The 17,049-nt window shown below is 38.4% G+C and overlaps 1 protein-coding gene across 1 annotated transcript in view; it reads right to left on the bottom strand.

Moving 5' to 3' along the window:
• LOC139116114 (proton-coupled zinc antiporter SLC30A2-like) overlaps window positions 1–17,049 on the bottom strand; it is a 68,604-nt gene that overhangs the window by 6,964 nt on the left and 44,591 nt on the right. Inside the window, 6 exon segments of the mRNA XM_070678659.1 lie at window positions 185–319; window positions 2,260–2,365; window positions 2,785–2,980; window positions 4,900–5,053; window positions 11,258–11,296; window positions 11,299–11,403. Of these exon segments, the coding sequence (XP_070534760.1) occupies window positions 185–319; window positions 2,260–2,365; window positions 2,785–2,980; window positions 4,900–5,053; window positions 11,258–11,296; window positions 11,299–11,403 (735 nt within the window).

Raw genomic sequence — 17,049 nt, forward strand, 5'->3', positions numbered from 1 at the left:
GAACAGTCGTCTTGGTCAACAACTGATGAATATTTTTATATTAACAAGCCGAGTAAGAAGCATCATTGCCTACTTACAAATGGAGACTATTGAGTCTGCAATATGTGCAGCGAACAGATAGAAAGAAATCAATATGTTGTGAACTCAACTCAATACCAGAGACCAAAATCGATGAATGACTCACCTATGGCTAAATGTACTGCTAGTGCGTTCCTACCCATTGTCAATGACCATATATGTAATGAATGGATAGATTTCACACCATCTATTTCACTTAATGTACTCTGCACTTCAGTAAAATCGAACCCCTTTGGTGTGGCTGAAAGTGGAAGCAAAAAAGCAAATCATATTTATAGGTCATGACAACGGCGCAGATTTTGTGAACTGTAGATCTACAGTGTGTCGCATTAAGGTTGAGGTCCATTTATCAATTCACTGTAGTACTCTTCACGCATGCAGACTACTTACGTTGGCCGTCTGAGGTTGCATCGGTTTTCGTTCGGGTTTCTTTCGAATTAATGTACTACGACATATTCAAAAATCGGAAGATTATGAACTCCGTGAATGTGTCACAAACAGAACTTTCCTGTGCCTTCCTTTTCCTTTCGAAAGTAAAATCTCGACACCGAGTCAACGCATTTTATAACTTTTTCCAGTGATGTGATTTCTTAGTTTTTATTTAGCAATAAAGCACACTCAGCGACGATATACCACGAGATTTTTATCAGTTCACGACCTATATTCACGAGCGATAGCGAGTGCATATATGTCGTGAACTGGTCAAACGGAGTGATATACCGTCACTGGGTATGATTTATTGTTATTATACCTCACTCATTCAGGGTGCACTGCCATTGGTTAACACGACTCACGTGACATGTAAAGAACGTGGTGATGCCCTCTGCGAACTTGATGATGCCCTCTGCATTTGATATTACATGGATGACGTCATTTTACTTACTGCGCATCCTTTCTGCGCACAACAAATTGTCGTTCGCTTGTACTTGCTACTATCGCTGCGAAACGTCATGCAGAGCTGTCACCGGCACAGTTAGACGATATTTTGATGCAAGTAAACAGCAAACGAACGAAAATGGCAACAAGGAATGCAATTTCTGTGTTCAGCGACTATGCAAGCAACAAATTTGGATACGCGACCGAGGAGATCGGCAAACTTTCAGCGGCAACCGTAGACTTGGCACTGACAACATTTTACGCTGAGGTCCGGACTCATGCAGAAAGGCGAACTGTACTCGAAGAAGTTTGTTCGGTGTAATAAAAATAATAACACATGAGAGCTAGGGCAAGATCACGATTTTTTGCCTGCCCTCGGGCTGGTGGTCATGATCGAAATATTGATGATGCCCGAGCCGTAGGCGAGGGCATCATCAATATTTCGATCATGACCACCATCCCTTGGGCAGGCAATAAATCGTGATCTTGCCCTCGCTCTCATGTGTTATTATTTAACTATTATATCATAACAGTATATTGTAATTCTGGAATGGAACGTCAAAAGCGGATTTTGCTTAAGCCGAGAGCTTGCGCGTGTGTCAGCCATGGTATGTATACCACGAATATACGCCGGTTCCTTTCATGTCTCGACCAATCAGATCGCTGTATTTGCTTGATGGTGCAAATACAGCGATCTGACTGGTCGAGACGCGAAAAGAACAGTGGTATATTGGCGATATACCATGGCTGCATATTCGCGAGCTCTCAGCTTGAGCAAAAATCCGTTTTTCACGTTCCGCGCCAGAATTTCAATATACTGTTATGATATAATAGCAATAAATCACACCCAGCGACGGTATACACTCGATTTTGACCAGTTCACTTCATATATGCACTCGCTATCGCTGGTGCCTCGTGCTGTATGTCGTGAATGGTCAAAATCTCGAGGTATACCGTCGCTGGGTGTGCTTTCTTTGTAAATAAAATCGGTACCTATACCAACACCAAAAAAATAGATGTTTGCACTAATTTAACCCATGGTATTTTAAAATAAATCGCTACAGTCATTTCCTGCGGCTGAGAAAATGAAGTTAAACATAACTTTGCTGACTTTTGTCGTTTTCGCTGGGTCATCGTATCAATGGACGAGAGTAAATGAAAACTCAAAATTAATCGAAAGTCACATAAAGCTCCTAACAACCCTACCCAATATTCCTGAGGCAGGTTGGAGAAACAATATCGTTCCTGAATTCACTGCTTAAAGTATAATTATTTACTCACTTTTTGTCTGAATATAGAACTCACCTTCCATAAGTACGACAATTGCATCTTTGAGTATACTGACTGTTGTTGACAACACTATCGCGGAAAATATAAATGTACATATCGGATCTGCTATGGCGTACTCTGGCTGTATATGGAATAAAAATAAAATTATTTGCGCTAGTTACAATTCTTTCTTCATAATTATGATACCATTTACTTGTGAATCACACTGATGATTGTCTGTTAGTGACCTCAAGATGTATACTTTTTGGATCGTCTTAAACCTTTTTGCAATTATGTTGCAGATATGCCATGCTTGGAGGCAAAAATACTTTTGCTTTCTCATTATGCGTAGCCAGTCAGTGCAAACAAACTGTAACTTCTAATTTTGCGCTCCCGTCACTATTTTTGGTGCTGTTCAAATGCTGTCACTGAGGTACCGTGACCCACTTTTACTTTTCTGATAACTAGTCAAAAAGAGGATTATCAAAGATTTTTGCAAATCTACGCATGCGTAGAAGCTTCGCTGGCGCAGGCTTTCGATTATGGCAATTCTCTACCCACCTTGAAATAAATAATCACGGCTGCCGTGAGGACACCCACACTCTGTAAAATGTCACCGAGAACATGAATGAGCGCCGCCCTGACATTGACGTTTTGTTCCCGATGTCCAGACCCGTCTTCATGGCTGTGAGAGTGCGCAGTAAAGGTACTGCCGTGTGTATGTCCATGCCCACAGTCGTGAAGCGTTATACCAATGCTGAAACATAGGGTGTACAATTTCAACGATTGTAGCAGGCAGTATGCTCTACAAACACTAATCACTTATTCCAGTTATATTGTTACAAGAACAGGAGCTGTGAGTTTTGATGATATTATAAAACAATTACAGACGACACAATACATTGTTTACTACATGCGATTAATTCCGGTCTAAAATTCTACTTCAACAATAAAATTGGATGTCCCCCTTTTATAGGCTCTATCAACAAGTTGTCTTTGAAGACAACAAATTGACATGGTTTTGTCGATAGAACATGAAACGCTGTCTGACAAACTGAAGAGAAATAATAGAAAACATACATTCTTAGTAAATTACATCGTAAAGTATCAGTGTGTTTAATGTACATGCCTGCACACATACTTTGAAGACACGTTAAAGGACCGTTTACTGTTAGGCCTATAAAAACAATATGTATGATTTCCAGTAACCTGAAATACTCAATGTGAAGCTCTCCAACCCTAAACTTTTTTCTCATTTTCAAAAATTACGCATAACTTGCCGTTTTTTGATGAGTCCCACCGTCAATAAAAAAAAAAAAACAAGTTTCCGACCAACCTACTACAATTTCCCATGAGCTTGTTAACGGAAACACATTTTTCCTTTACGCCCAATTATAGGCATTGTGAAACAACCTTCGCATGAAATGTTAAATAAAGACTGACAATTAAATGGCAAAATGACAACTTGTCCGTAAAATATTATTGTAAGTTCGATTCAATATTTGTTTTTAATGTTTCCGAGAATAGGTAGGTTTTCGTGACAGTCCCTGTGTGGATAGAGGAACTGCGGTAGGAGCAAGGTGTAACGACTCAATGTTCCATAAAGCTAAGAAAATACGTTTCCGATAAAGAAATGTATTAAGGTAAGTCAGTTGAAAATGACATGCAAGCACCCGATCAATATCCTTGACTATATTTCCTTATTGAGACAGATTTTCCATATTTTAGTCTCATATTGTCACTTTGTTTATAAAAGTGTATAATAATTCTAATGTGTGATATAACGCGTTATTCACAAAAAAAACGGCGTACTAATTATCCATTCCTGGCACAGACCTTCGCACTTTTGGTACACCAAACAACAATTCTTTCGTGATGATAAGTCAATACTTAGTCGAGAAAGCATGTTTTTGCCCGATATCAATATTCACGTAGCCTTTAATATCACGTTAGTGTATCTTGCTTGGCATATACAAATCAAATAGAATTGGTATCTGAGTCCAGGTACGACGTCCGATGTGATAGATATTTTGACTTTGAGGAGATGGGCTGATTTATTGATCACGTGATTCGTATCTTGACTTCACATGATAATACAGAGTAACAAACACTAGGCCCCCAAAGCAGAGCAACGTGAAATCTTTCGTGTGAATGACGCTTCTGCTGGTAATAGGGCTTGCAATCATACTTAATAGACAACACAAGTGTTTGTACTGAGTTCATGACGGAGAAAAAGAGCGATTTCTTGATGAAATAATTACGATGTGGATATCAGGTGTGAAAGCAATTTAGGTAGGCCTATTATATGTAAATTTCACATCGTGACATGAAGTGCCGGAAATATCGATGGTATATTACATTAAACTGTCCGAATACTATGATCAATTCTGAATTTGCTATCATATTTAGATCTGACGTAAATGTGCATTTGTTGGTCATCGGCAGATGACGTCATGAATGGCTGGATTACCGCCTCATTGTGGCTTAATCGCCCCCACCGCGTGAAGATTTTTCACTGGCGAGTATTTTTTACGCCAATGTAAATAGTTTTGATAAAAGCATTGGAATACATTTATTGCAAGGCCGCGTATTGTAACATTTGAAAAAAGAGAAAATCTGACAAATCCCCTTGAATACTTGTGTCGTGGCAATTCTATTTTCTATGACTCTACTCACATTAAATTGACCGCTACACCACAGCCAGCTGTTATCAGCATTATGTCAGCACCAATTTCATAATCCTTGGCGATGACTCGGTGAATGGCTAGGTACACTAACACACCGGTCACAAGCCATATTAGTATGACCGATACTAGAGCACCGAGGATTTCTGAAAAAGGAGAGATGGAACGGTACATTGTCAAAAATCCTAAAATGTGTCAAAACAACGAAACTTACAGTGTGACATCATCATGGTGCAAGGACTGAGGTATATTCCGCTCTGCTTCTAATATTGCTATTTTGTAATTTATACTATGAAAAGATCTTGAAGACAGTTAGAGACCTTTTTCTATCTCATCGTCACAAATATATTGAATACGTGTGCATATGATACTTTGCGTGTATTCATGTTCTCTTATTAGTCACTTTATTACTCAACAACACACTCAGGGAGTGTGGTAAGGCAAAAATTTCAAAACTCAAAAATGCAAACTTCAACAAACACTTGATGAAGCTGCTGCTGGGGGAGGAACTAAAGTACAAGAAATAAATTTCACAAGAGGTAGTTTATCTTTGTGAGTAAAGATATAAATGAACTTTTCTCTGTCATTCAAATCAAGAAAACCAGGATTATACAAACTTATGGATGAAAATAATATGTCTCGATAAGTGCTGTATTTTGGGCATTCTATGACAAAGTGAAATTCATCCTCAACTTAAGACTATTTGCAGGAAATTGGACCTTTGGATCAAAACCTAGACAATGGGTTACGTCAGTTAAATTATGGTCAACTTCATAGTGCTTCCTTGCAATGGGGTAATAGAATTAATAATCCACTGGGTTGGCCTACTCAAAACACAATGTTGTCAATATTCTGACAACTTTTGATGACTTTACTTCTTGGATGTGTCTTTTCGCTCGATGTTTTTTTTTTCAAACTTGACCAACATAGCGTCGATTTCGGACAAATAAGGCAAATGTATTTTACGATCGCTGTGAATAAAGAGACATTTCAATTCATTAACGCGATATTGTATAAAAGTGCAAAAGTGACCATGTTCGTAAATTTAGCTCCTAATGAGATGCACGATTTTACCAGGACATTGCGACACACGTATTGAGAAAACTGCGTCACAGTCTCCTTAGGGTAGAAAAAATTGCTTGTTATAGAGGGACTCTCAGATGATATATGGCCCCTTAGGATAATGGTAAATGTACTGCAGAATGGCATTAACCCACGTATTTTCCAGTCTTTTCATATGCAATGGATAAGGTGATGCTGGTGCTGTCATATAGGAAAAGTTAGTTGAACAACTTGTCCTTTGATATCGCTTGTCCACCATTGTTTGTTTTATCATGAACCATAGTTATGTGATTGAGGGACCGGCTATAGTTGATCATAAAGGCAGGGTGTGGGGATAAGAAAAATGACCTTTTTGGTTACTGAATACTTAAAAGCAACAGGTAAGGTCTAGCTCTTGAGATCGTCAAGTTTGTCAAATAATCATTTTGTTTTGCCGACTGACTGTCAGATTTTACTACACGGGCATTTGCAGCTGTGTAGGTTCGAAACTCAAGGGCATACCGTCGCAGCTGACAGTAAATTCTTTTTGGTCGGTTTTGTCCTTCGACGTCATCCGCTTCGTGACTTGATTAATCATCACTGCATGAATGTATATGAGGGCTGTTCTATCGATGATATTTTCATTATTTAGGGATGGACCATTAGGTTTAGGGAGGGGGTAGCAAATAATGAATAGAAAACCGAGCAAACAACGCGAACTCCACATTTCTGCAGACATGCTTAATTTGACAAAAATATTCAAGGTCGACAGAAAAAAGTGTGTAAATTTGCAAGCTGTGCAAAATCCTAAAATGTCTGTTTTCTTATATTTTGGAATACTGAACACAATGACATGTCCATATCCCCATCCCCTTCCAATGATCTAATCGTTTATCCCTTATTAAAGCAAAGAATGTCTGGTATATACATCAATCAAGCTAAAGAGAAAGACAGCTATAATTTGTTGTTCTGATTAATCCCTTGCGATTTAATCAGAAAAGCTGCACTAGAATGTATTTGTATAGAGTATTAGAATTTTGATTGGGAAAGGCAGGCGGTAGATTGCCAGCCGTAAACGTTTTGTTTATGTACACAGAGACACATACAGACTAGGAACGTCTAAAATAGAAACCATACACTGCTGCAGATACCCGTATTTTCTGTATCACTTGTACTGATGATACTTTTAAGCCGCTAAATTCCATTACCTTGTTTTAAAAATCAAATTGAACCATTTTATTTTACGATTGTGTTGTTGTACGAACCGAAATATTGCCCAGGTGCTTACAGTGCTCATTAACGCGATGACTATCCCTGCAAATAGCGTGATTAAGCTAATACGACAGGAAACAAGTCTTATTTACGGAGGTTATTTTTCGCAAAACAGACGGCAATTCACTGACGATCTATTAGTCAGTCCATACAGGCACTTATCTACCGTGCTAAACAATTTAAAATTAAGTACTGGGCAAGATTCATCAGAAAGAATGTGTATACTGTGTAGGAGTTTAGTAGACGATGATTATTCCCAGAATAGGCAGTCATGTTACCACGGTATCCATATCATTATTAATTAGGTAATTTTAAACATTTAACTGCCTGTAATTTCTGACTGCTAGTTCATGTATGTGGGTGAGGGCTTTCTATGTTATCATTAACCACAGTCCCTCCTCCTCGGGGGGAGAGGGTGTTCACAAAGACGCTACTTTTCTGGCATTTCTCGTGTTTACACATGAAATACCGTCTGAAGACTGACCACGAGTTTCAATAACATCGATATATCATGTGACGACTGCCGGGTAGAGTCTTGCTGTACTTCAGTACAAGGTTTGTGATTCGCTAGATAAGTGTTGGCTCATTTGCATAAGGTTTTGGTAAACGCCACCATTGACGTCAACACGTTCTCTATCCGCTGTGTTTGTAAACGCTGTTGAAGGTGCAATTCACCGATAACTCTTTTGTGTGGTGTTCAAAAATGCCGATGTGAATGATTGAAATTGTCAGAAATAGTTTGGCGCTCTAAAATTGAAATGGGGACCATTTTGAGTATGTGGTATCATGGTACCATGCAGCCACGGACAAGGACACGTTCAAAAAATCCGAAACAAGATGTTTTGCAGTCTACCTCGATCAAATAGAATGTGTTACGGTATTACGTTTCGAAATTGTTTGGTAAAAATTATCCACAGTTTATAATTCAATGGTCAGGAGACCACATGGTTTCGGTTTCTTAATCTGAAATTTCATGGGAGGATTTTGACAAAACGGATAGAACGCCTTCAGAATCTATAATTTTACACCTGGTACTACCGAAAACGCACGTGATAAATGCACATGAAAACAAAAGTGCAGCGAAAGATATCATATCATATACTAGTATTATTCGATGTAACGTAATATATAATTACTTGACATACCCAGCTCTAATTTTATCCAAAATGTAACAAAAACAAAATAAAAGGACAAAAACTGGTTTACCTTTGGGAAATGACAAATAAGCATGTTACCTTGCGGGAATTTGTGAACTCTGTGTCAGAAAATTTGCTTGAAATAATGACTGCAGAATATTGTGGAAAAAATAATTGACTTTTATCTTTAGTTATGCTTGACTAACCATTTTAATTATGAAAAGTACTTTGTAGTAATATTGTATATTTTCCGCCGGTGTTCAGGGAAGATTGTCAATTTACGATCTGTTTTGTAATTAATGGGGTACATCAAATGTTTTTTTTTGTTTCTGTGTCCATGAAGACACGACTCTGTGAATCCTCTGTAAGTGACAGTCAATAAAATATACATGGATAAGCGGTATCTCTTAAAAAAGACACAACTCTCCGATCTAATCTCGCTTGTCTTTTGTGACGGAACACCGAAATTTTAATTGGCAGAAGCTATAGCACTGCGTGGACAGACAAAAGCCTGCACCGAATTAAGGTAGAACGCGCCTCGGGGACAGATATTCGGACTGTGACAGTTTTCCATTTGTTTTCTGGTTTTCTGATCTGCCAATTGTGGGGCTCATTTCAAAGCTCTTGGTGTAAGATAAAACTTTTCGCCGTCTTAGTTTTTCGAATATCGAAAATTTTTTTTTTCCCATAGAGTTAACTCAGGGATGGCAGCCATTTTGAATTTCAAATATCGGGAAATCTCAGGTAATGTGTCTCTCTAGTACCAGGTTTTGAACGATGACCCCTGACTTTTATTTATGATCTGGTAAGAGAATTGTTGAAAGCTTCATTGAGGAAAGTTTGAGCAAAGTTTGAGTTTTTATCTTTCATTTTCGAGGTGCATACTACCTTACTTTAATATTTATGTGAAAATGAATAGCTCTTCTAAAACTGAAGTATCCGTGTCATTTGATCAGTCAATTATGCATTTCCTTCCTCTCAGCGGATTGTGAAGATATCGATCTGGGACTGTTGCATTGATATATGTTACCTGGCACTATGTAATTTCATTAAACTTTAATGCGAACAGTCTCCGAGAAATGGTGAATTTTTTAACGAGAATATAGTAAACTGTTAATCGAGGGGCGTATGAACTGACCAGAACATTGACTGCAAATTGCTAGTGCTATAGAAAAACACAGGGATACTTTTAATTACTCAACATGACTCTACAGAGTTATGTATTTTACACAGAAGTCATAAAATCTTTATGAGAGCGTCGCTTCGTCTTGAGACGCTATATCTCTAATGGGATATTTATCACATTGCGACGCTTTTAAGGGCCAGTAGCTTTCGAAGATTTTCCCCTGTTTTGTTTTAATATAAACTAAATTTTCTTGTTCTACTCATATGTTGAAATACACAGTATTCAGCTTGTCAACTAAGCTTGTACATGTTAGACTACATTGTTATTGTTGATAAGTGAATTCCCGCCGGACCCGAATTCAAATGTAAACAATAATAATGCATTTTACACGTGTGGACATTGTGTTGACAAGCTATACAGAGGGTGTTCCGACATGTTTTGGCAGTATAACAAGAATTATACAATTTACATTTTGTAATATAAAAACAGTGAAAAAAGTGGCAATTCTACCGCTGTCTCGTCACCATGAACATTTTATCGGTACGAAGCAAATCGAGTTTATCGTTACTTTCATAACACTCAAATACAATGAAGTGGTCAGGCTCCACTCAAAGCTTTAAAGTTCCTGAGAAAGCATTTCCCTCAAAAAAAGCTCTATTTATGTCTTGTCATTTCCATTTTATATCAACAAGGATGACGAAAGCAAAGATATGACCAACAACGATGGAAATGTCACTTGAAATTCAAATACGGATGTTTTTTCGCGTTTTGTGTGTGTAAGAAGATCAACAGAAAATATGCCGTTTTAGCCCAGCTCGTTTATCGCTCTGCTTTCTGTTGTCAACACTTATAGTTACTGAAAATGCGAATTAATATACTTGCTTATGTCTATATGCATAGAAAGACAATCGCTATTTTGATCTATTTTTCAATTTACGAATTCACATCCACGGTCCGTTAAACCTTTGTTGTCAACAATATGGAGATATAACTTTAAATTCAACTGTCTCGTTCTTAAACAATACTTTGAAGGATTTGCAGGCAACATCACTCTGCACTATAACGGGGATCTTTTTCTCACCGCAGCGTTGCCGTCAACGTTCCGTGCCGTGTTCATCCGGGACTCCTAAGGAGACTATCAACTACAGGGACTACGTCGTTGGGTGTTTTGAAATATATATCTTGGAAAAAATTCGAGTACAACAACAGTTGGAACATTTTGTTCGGGCTTTTACCGTCTAGCAGACTTAAAATTTAGTCAAAATGAAGAAAAAACCGCGATTGGGGTATGAAATGAAAAGGAACTGCTATAGTTAAATGTATGTCAACTGAATTCTAGAACATTTCTGTTTACATTTAACTTCATGGTTGGTGACCAGCGACTGAGAAATCTTTATTTTTAGTTCTGGAGCGTTATCTGTATGGCCTGTTCTAATCCTTTTTCGTACTTCAGTAAAGTATTTCAGCCTTTTTTGCCTCCATGCAGCGATTTTGAAAATCTTTGTTTTTGCTGATGTTATTTCAGACTTCTGCGTTTTAAGACGCCGTTTCAAAACTGTCTTTGACAGGTGACGAAAGATTCTAGATGAAATATGACTTGAATCTATTTGTATTCATGATCATAGGTATGCTTTTCCCCCTGTACTATTTTCATCTGATAAGTTATCTTGAAAACAACGAGAGTCGTCGAAATGCACTATGGGATTTTTTACGACTTATCCGGCGAGTCAGTAGCATAAACCACGTGACCCAAATCGAAGATGAGCTCTACTTACCTGCCCTGTGCCATCCGAAGTTCATCCGTTTCGTCGGGGTCTAGAAGCTACCCACAAGGAGAAAAGGCTTATGAGAAAACTGGCGAAGTCGGTTAACATGTGGGCTGCGTCAGTCATAATAGCCAGACTCCCTGAGAAATAGCCACCTGCAAGAATATAAGATGCAAATAAAACAATGTCAAGGACGTTCCAGACAGTTATAATGGACTGAATGTTCGTCTGACATAATACAAATGTCAGTTTCAAAATCGAGTAGAACTTTTAAGTATCTAGCATTGTATATTTAAGCAATAAACAGCTGAATAAACCACAACCAGCGACGGTATACATATAAACCACGAGGTTGTGACCAGTTCATGACATAATGTTCGTCGAGCGATTGTAAGTGAACCAGTCAAAACAGAGTTGTAGACCCATTGCTGAAAAAAAATTATGGTTTATTGCTATCATAACATTAAATTGAAATTATAGCATGAAACGTCAAAAAGGAACTTTTTTTCCAAGTTGAGAGCTGGTGCCTGTTCCAGCCGTACTATATTGCTAATACAGCATGGTTATTTCATGTCTCGACCAATCAGATTGCAGTATTTGCGCCATCAATATACTGGCATGATACAATTCTGATTTTGTACTTCGGTGTTGAGATTCCCTTTCTCTATAAGAGAAGTACAACAGCATCAATGCCAGTAAATGTGAGGGTCTAGAAAGTGCAGAGATCATAAAACTCAATGTCGACCATAATCATAACATAAATTTACCACAGATCATATCTTCGCTTTTCTTTATGAATATCGGTAGTATGTATTGAGGGCTGTCCTGGAAGTTATAATTCATCTTGCAAATCAGGCTACCCTCGTCAAATAATAAATAAATAAATAAATAAATAAATAAATAATAATAATAATAATAATAATAATAATAATAATATAATAATAATAATAATAACAAGGCAGTATTGCTGAAGGCAATGAGTACTTGGGCCGAGATAGAGTAATTTTGAGGAAATATATACTACTATTCAAATATGGTCTTGAATTTCCTCCTGTCAATTAGGCATTTGATTAACTGGTTATTAAACGAAGCAATGGCATGACAACGGCAAAATATGTCTAGCAACTTTTGTGGAGTTTGAGGCAGGGGTTCTTTATTTATAGTGAAATTGCTTAAACTCCTTAAATATTCAAATTACAGCAAATTTCTTTTGTTCTCGATGGTAGATGTCTAATATTTAGATGGGCATATTTAGATTTCTACCCTATAGTTATCCCTATATACCAAAAATCGGACATCCAGCTCTATTGGCTTGCTCAGAATTAGATATGCGAATAATTAATGAGGTACAATATGTGGTGTCATAAGGTGTCCATCACCATCACAAATATGAAGGGTGTAGCACTTGTGGTTACTGAGTTGTGGACAAATATATATATTTGATGTCAAAGGTCATTGAGGTCACGTGACATTTTGTCAAAATAATTGTATTGCTAAGTTATTCCTATATACCAAAAATCAGACCTCTAGCTCTATTGGCTCGCTCAAAATAAGATATGCGCATAATTAATGAGGTACATATGTGGTGTCGTTAGGTGTCTTATCATACCAAATATGAAGGATGTAGCACTTGTGGTTACTGAGTTGTGGACAAATATATATATTTGAGGTCAAAGGTCATTGAGGTCACGTCACATTTTGTCATAATAATTGTATGCTAAGTTATTCCTATATACCAAAAATCAGACCTCTAGCTCTATTGGCTCGCTCAAAATAAGATATGCGCATAATTAATGAGGTACAATATATGGTGTCATAAGGTGTCCTATCATACCAAATATGAAGGTTTAGCACTTGTGGTTACTGAGTTGTGGACAAATATGTATATTTGATGTCAAAGGTCATTGAGGTCACGTGACGTTTTGTCAAACAAATTATATTGTTAACTTATCCCTATATACCAAAAATCAGACCTCTAGCTCTATTGGCTCGCTCAAAATTAGATATGCGCATAATTAATGAGGTACAATATGTGGCGTCATAAGGTGTCCCATCATACCAAATATGAAAGGTTTAGCACTTGTGGTTACTGAGTTATGGACAATAATGTATATTTGAGGTCAAAGGTCACCAAGGTCACATGATATTTTGTCAAAATGTCTGAGATATCTGCGTGAACCGATGGACTCACTGATGGACTCACGGACGGATATGACCCAATCTATAAGCCCCCTGGACTTTATCCGTGGGGACAAAAAACTGTGTCACTGCATCCTTTAGGCAATATGAATACGATGAGAAACTAAATTTTTATTTTTCTTGGCCTTATACATGAAAGTCTAAGGAGAACTGCCTTATACATGGGAGTCTATGGAGGTGTAAACTAAAAAGTCCTCTAACACGGCCAAATTCGATCGCATTGTGAAACAAATCGACGTGCATCTGTATGGGGTTGGGTACTATTCTTGTGCAAAGTTTGAAAGAAATTGACCAGGGCATGTCTGAGATATCTGCGTGAACGGACGGACGGACGGACTGACATGACCAAACCTATAACTCCCCCAGGACTTCGTCCGTGGGCACTAAAAACAACGCAACAGTTATTACAGCTACACCGGCGGTAGGTTCATATCCAGAGCCCCGTACGGTCTGCCGCCGTCGCTTGAAAACAATCTCATAAACCTGGCCATATGGGCAACTGTGTATGAGCAGCTGGATACTTGACTTCCCGGAGAAGGCGAGCTGTCACGTTCAAGCTCAGGATTATTTGTCGATCAAATTTCAGTAAATTTACTTACCTAGATGAAATTTTGTCTATATGCTGAAATTTCGCCGAAGTTTGACAAAATTGCATCGATTTTTCAGGTTCATATCCGACATTTTGAGTTTTGAGTGCAGACAGAAATAAGTTTTGAGGCAACATGGCTGCGACCCCATGTTGACCCCTAGCCCTGCGTACGATGCTATGTGCTACAGCTAACACACAGCATCGTACGCAGGGCTAGCGAGAGAGTTGCCGACATCGACGGTTATTTACGAGAAGTGAATAAAAGACTGTCATTTTTGGAAGCGATCGAGTAGCTGAGGTAGGCTGGGATACGACTTGGGCCCAAAACGCTGAATTTCGGCAGTAATTTGGCTTTTTACGTCAAGTCCCAAAATGGATTTGAAGTCACCGACCCTACGTACGCGTACGGGTCTTTGCAGGGCTGTGGTGAGCGGGGCGATTAGCTGTAGCGGAACACACAGCATCGTACGCAGAGCTAGTTGACCCCAAGTGAAAATGTGTTCGCGATCAAATCTTCCTATATTTTTTTCAGAATTTTCGACAAAATCATTGCTTCTTACATCTTTTGTAAAATATAAAATACTAAAATAAAAATGCGATGTGCCATGTCTCCAGATTTCTAAAATATCGTTCGTTGACCGTTCGACGGAATACTCATTTCGCAAACTTGTGACGCAGTTGAAATTCAATACTGACCGCCAAATAATCTTAATGAGACGAGATCATTCTAGACATCCTCCAAATTATCCAACCATTCGCGTTAGAGTTCAGCTCGCTTAGAGGATCATAACATTCTTCGGCCTTCGTTTAGATCGACCCTAATCTCTCCCATTTAGGAAATAAATACACAAGCTACCTTGACAAAACTTCGTGCACCATCCAGGACCAAACACACTACAAATCTGTCTTGACGTCATCATCTCCTTACATGGTAATCGGCATACCGTATTTTTAGCAAAGGAGACACAGAATACGTCGGAGTATTCAGTTTCAAAACGTATTACATTGTGTGATGTTGTCAAAAAAAGGTAATGTTACTGCAGTGGTATATTACAGAACACAAAAGTTCAAATCAGTTTATTTTGGACTGGCTTTACCCAACATTTCATATTGTTTCTTATGCCAGATTTGACCACGTGCTTACTGGCGACCCCTTTACATGCAAATTTTGTGTCAAATGGTGTGTTCTCCTGGAAAACAAACGTACGATTTCTATATGAAGGAGGCGAAATTTGCCCTAAAACTAAAAACTCATTTGCCCTCAAAACTCGAAACCACCCCTTTGGGGTGTACCTAGCTATTTTGAACGAGCTTCTCGAATCTGCAGCTCTATTTCGAAATGATGGTCTGGTTTTCTCAGCTCAAGGATAAGTGTTCTCCATCGCTGTGGGCATTACTATTCTCAACTGGGGGTACAGTTTCCAGTCGTAATGTTTTTCATTGTGTCCGGGATATAAAACTTTCCTTTTCACAATTTTACTTCGGTTAACACTAGTCCACATCTTGTCAGCGATTAAACATGTTTCAAGTTTAAATGTTAAATTCTGGTCTCGAGCCCTCTTGTTCGACCAAACTGAAATTACCCCTCCCACTTTGGCTCGTCCAGTGGGTGTAGCAAGGGTCGTGCCATCGCCTAGGAAACGGAGGGTGCATTAATTGTTGCATTTCGATGCACATTTTGATTATATTCAGAAGATTTTGTGGCAAAAACTCAGATAGAGAAGCATTAATATTCACATCTCACTTATTCAAGACTGGCTGAGAGCAGCACTTCCATTCAGTTAACATCATTACGCCATTTATTATGCCAAGAAAGATGAAGCCAAGACATTTTGCCCTCCCTGGTCTCAGCCAGAAATGGTTATACCTTACAGAGTTTTTTCCCACGGAATGAAAACAAATGTACTTGGGCTGAGGCCCAAGTTACATAATATAATAATAATAATAATATTTATTATTATTTTGCCTGTCAATATACTTGCTGCTTTTTAAGGACGACTTATGAGATCTGTAGGCGTACGAGAGACAACCAAATCAATGGGCAGATGAAGTAATCGCTATTTGTTTATAATTCACTGGTTCACACCAAATCCCTGTCATCTAGTATTCATATATCATTAGCTGAGAAGCACAAAGTTTATCAGTTAAGATGCAATTGACAATGACACATTCGGTAGGGACATACGAAATGTTTTACACACTGCCTGGGGCTGTTAATTCTGGCCGATTTGACTGTTTTATGTCACGACAAATGAACAATCTTGCATGTATAAGGCTGTAAATTTTAACATTTCCCTCTGTTCTCTAAAGTATATACAGAACTACAAAAAATATCAGCCTTACAAACATCAAATATCGGTTCAAATGCTGCAATATGGAATGTTATCATTGTCAAATGAGTTTTGGTCCGGAATAGAATTCTGTCGTCAACGATAACATATGACATTGTACAGATACGTAGACTTTGTTAAAAGGTTAAACACTTGATTTCCACAGATTTAAGAGAGCAATAAACTGTATTTAACATAGAGACAACAGCCATGAAGGTGTAAGTATGGAGATGCATCGGAAAGCGTCGTCACAGTGACTGTAACCGGACTTGATAGTCACTTTTCAGCTACCAGCAATCTAACTGCTTTATCAAATTATTCAAAATTCATGAAGTTGACGTCAAAATTCAGCGACTGTGCCCGTTGAACCGAATGCTGATAAAAGTCGGTAAGTTGAACCTGGGATAAGTCGGAGGAATTCCGTTTTCGCCTTACTGCCCCTTATCTCTTGTTGTATAACGCCAGGTACGCCATGGTACGCTTTGCTGATATCAATACCATGTGCATGCATGCATAGACCCTCGAGGGTCTATGATGCATGTATGTGTTTTAGGGAGTCTCAGTAATTACATAGGGTGGGGCCGGGGAAATTCCGTGTGCACCCGGACTGTAAAATGGGACCCTCCCCATCCTTGTGTCTAAAGTGTGACCCTCCCCCTGTCCAACATTCTAAAACGTGACCC

Source organism: Ptychodera flava, chromosome 17 (genome assembly GCF_041260155.1).
Source record: "Ptychodera flava strain L36383 chromosome 17, AS_Pfla_20210202, whole genome shotgun sequence".
Classification (NCBI taxonomy): domain Eukaryota; kingdom Metazoa; phylum Hemichordata; class Enteropneusta; family Ptychoderidae; genus Ptychodera; species Ptychodera flava.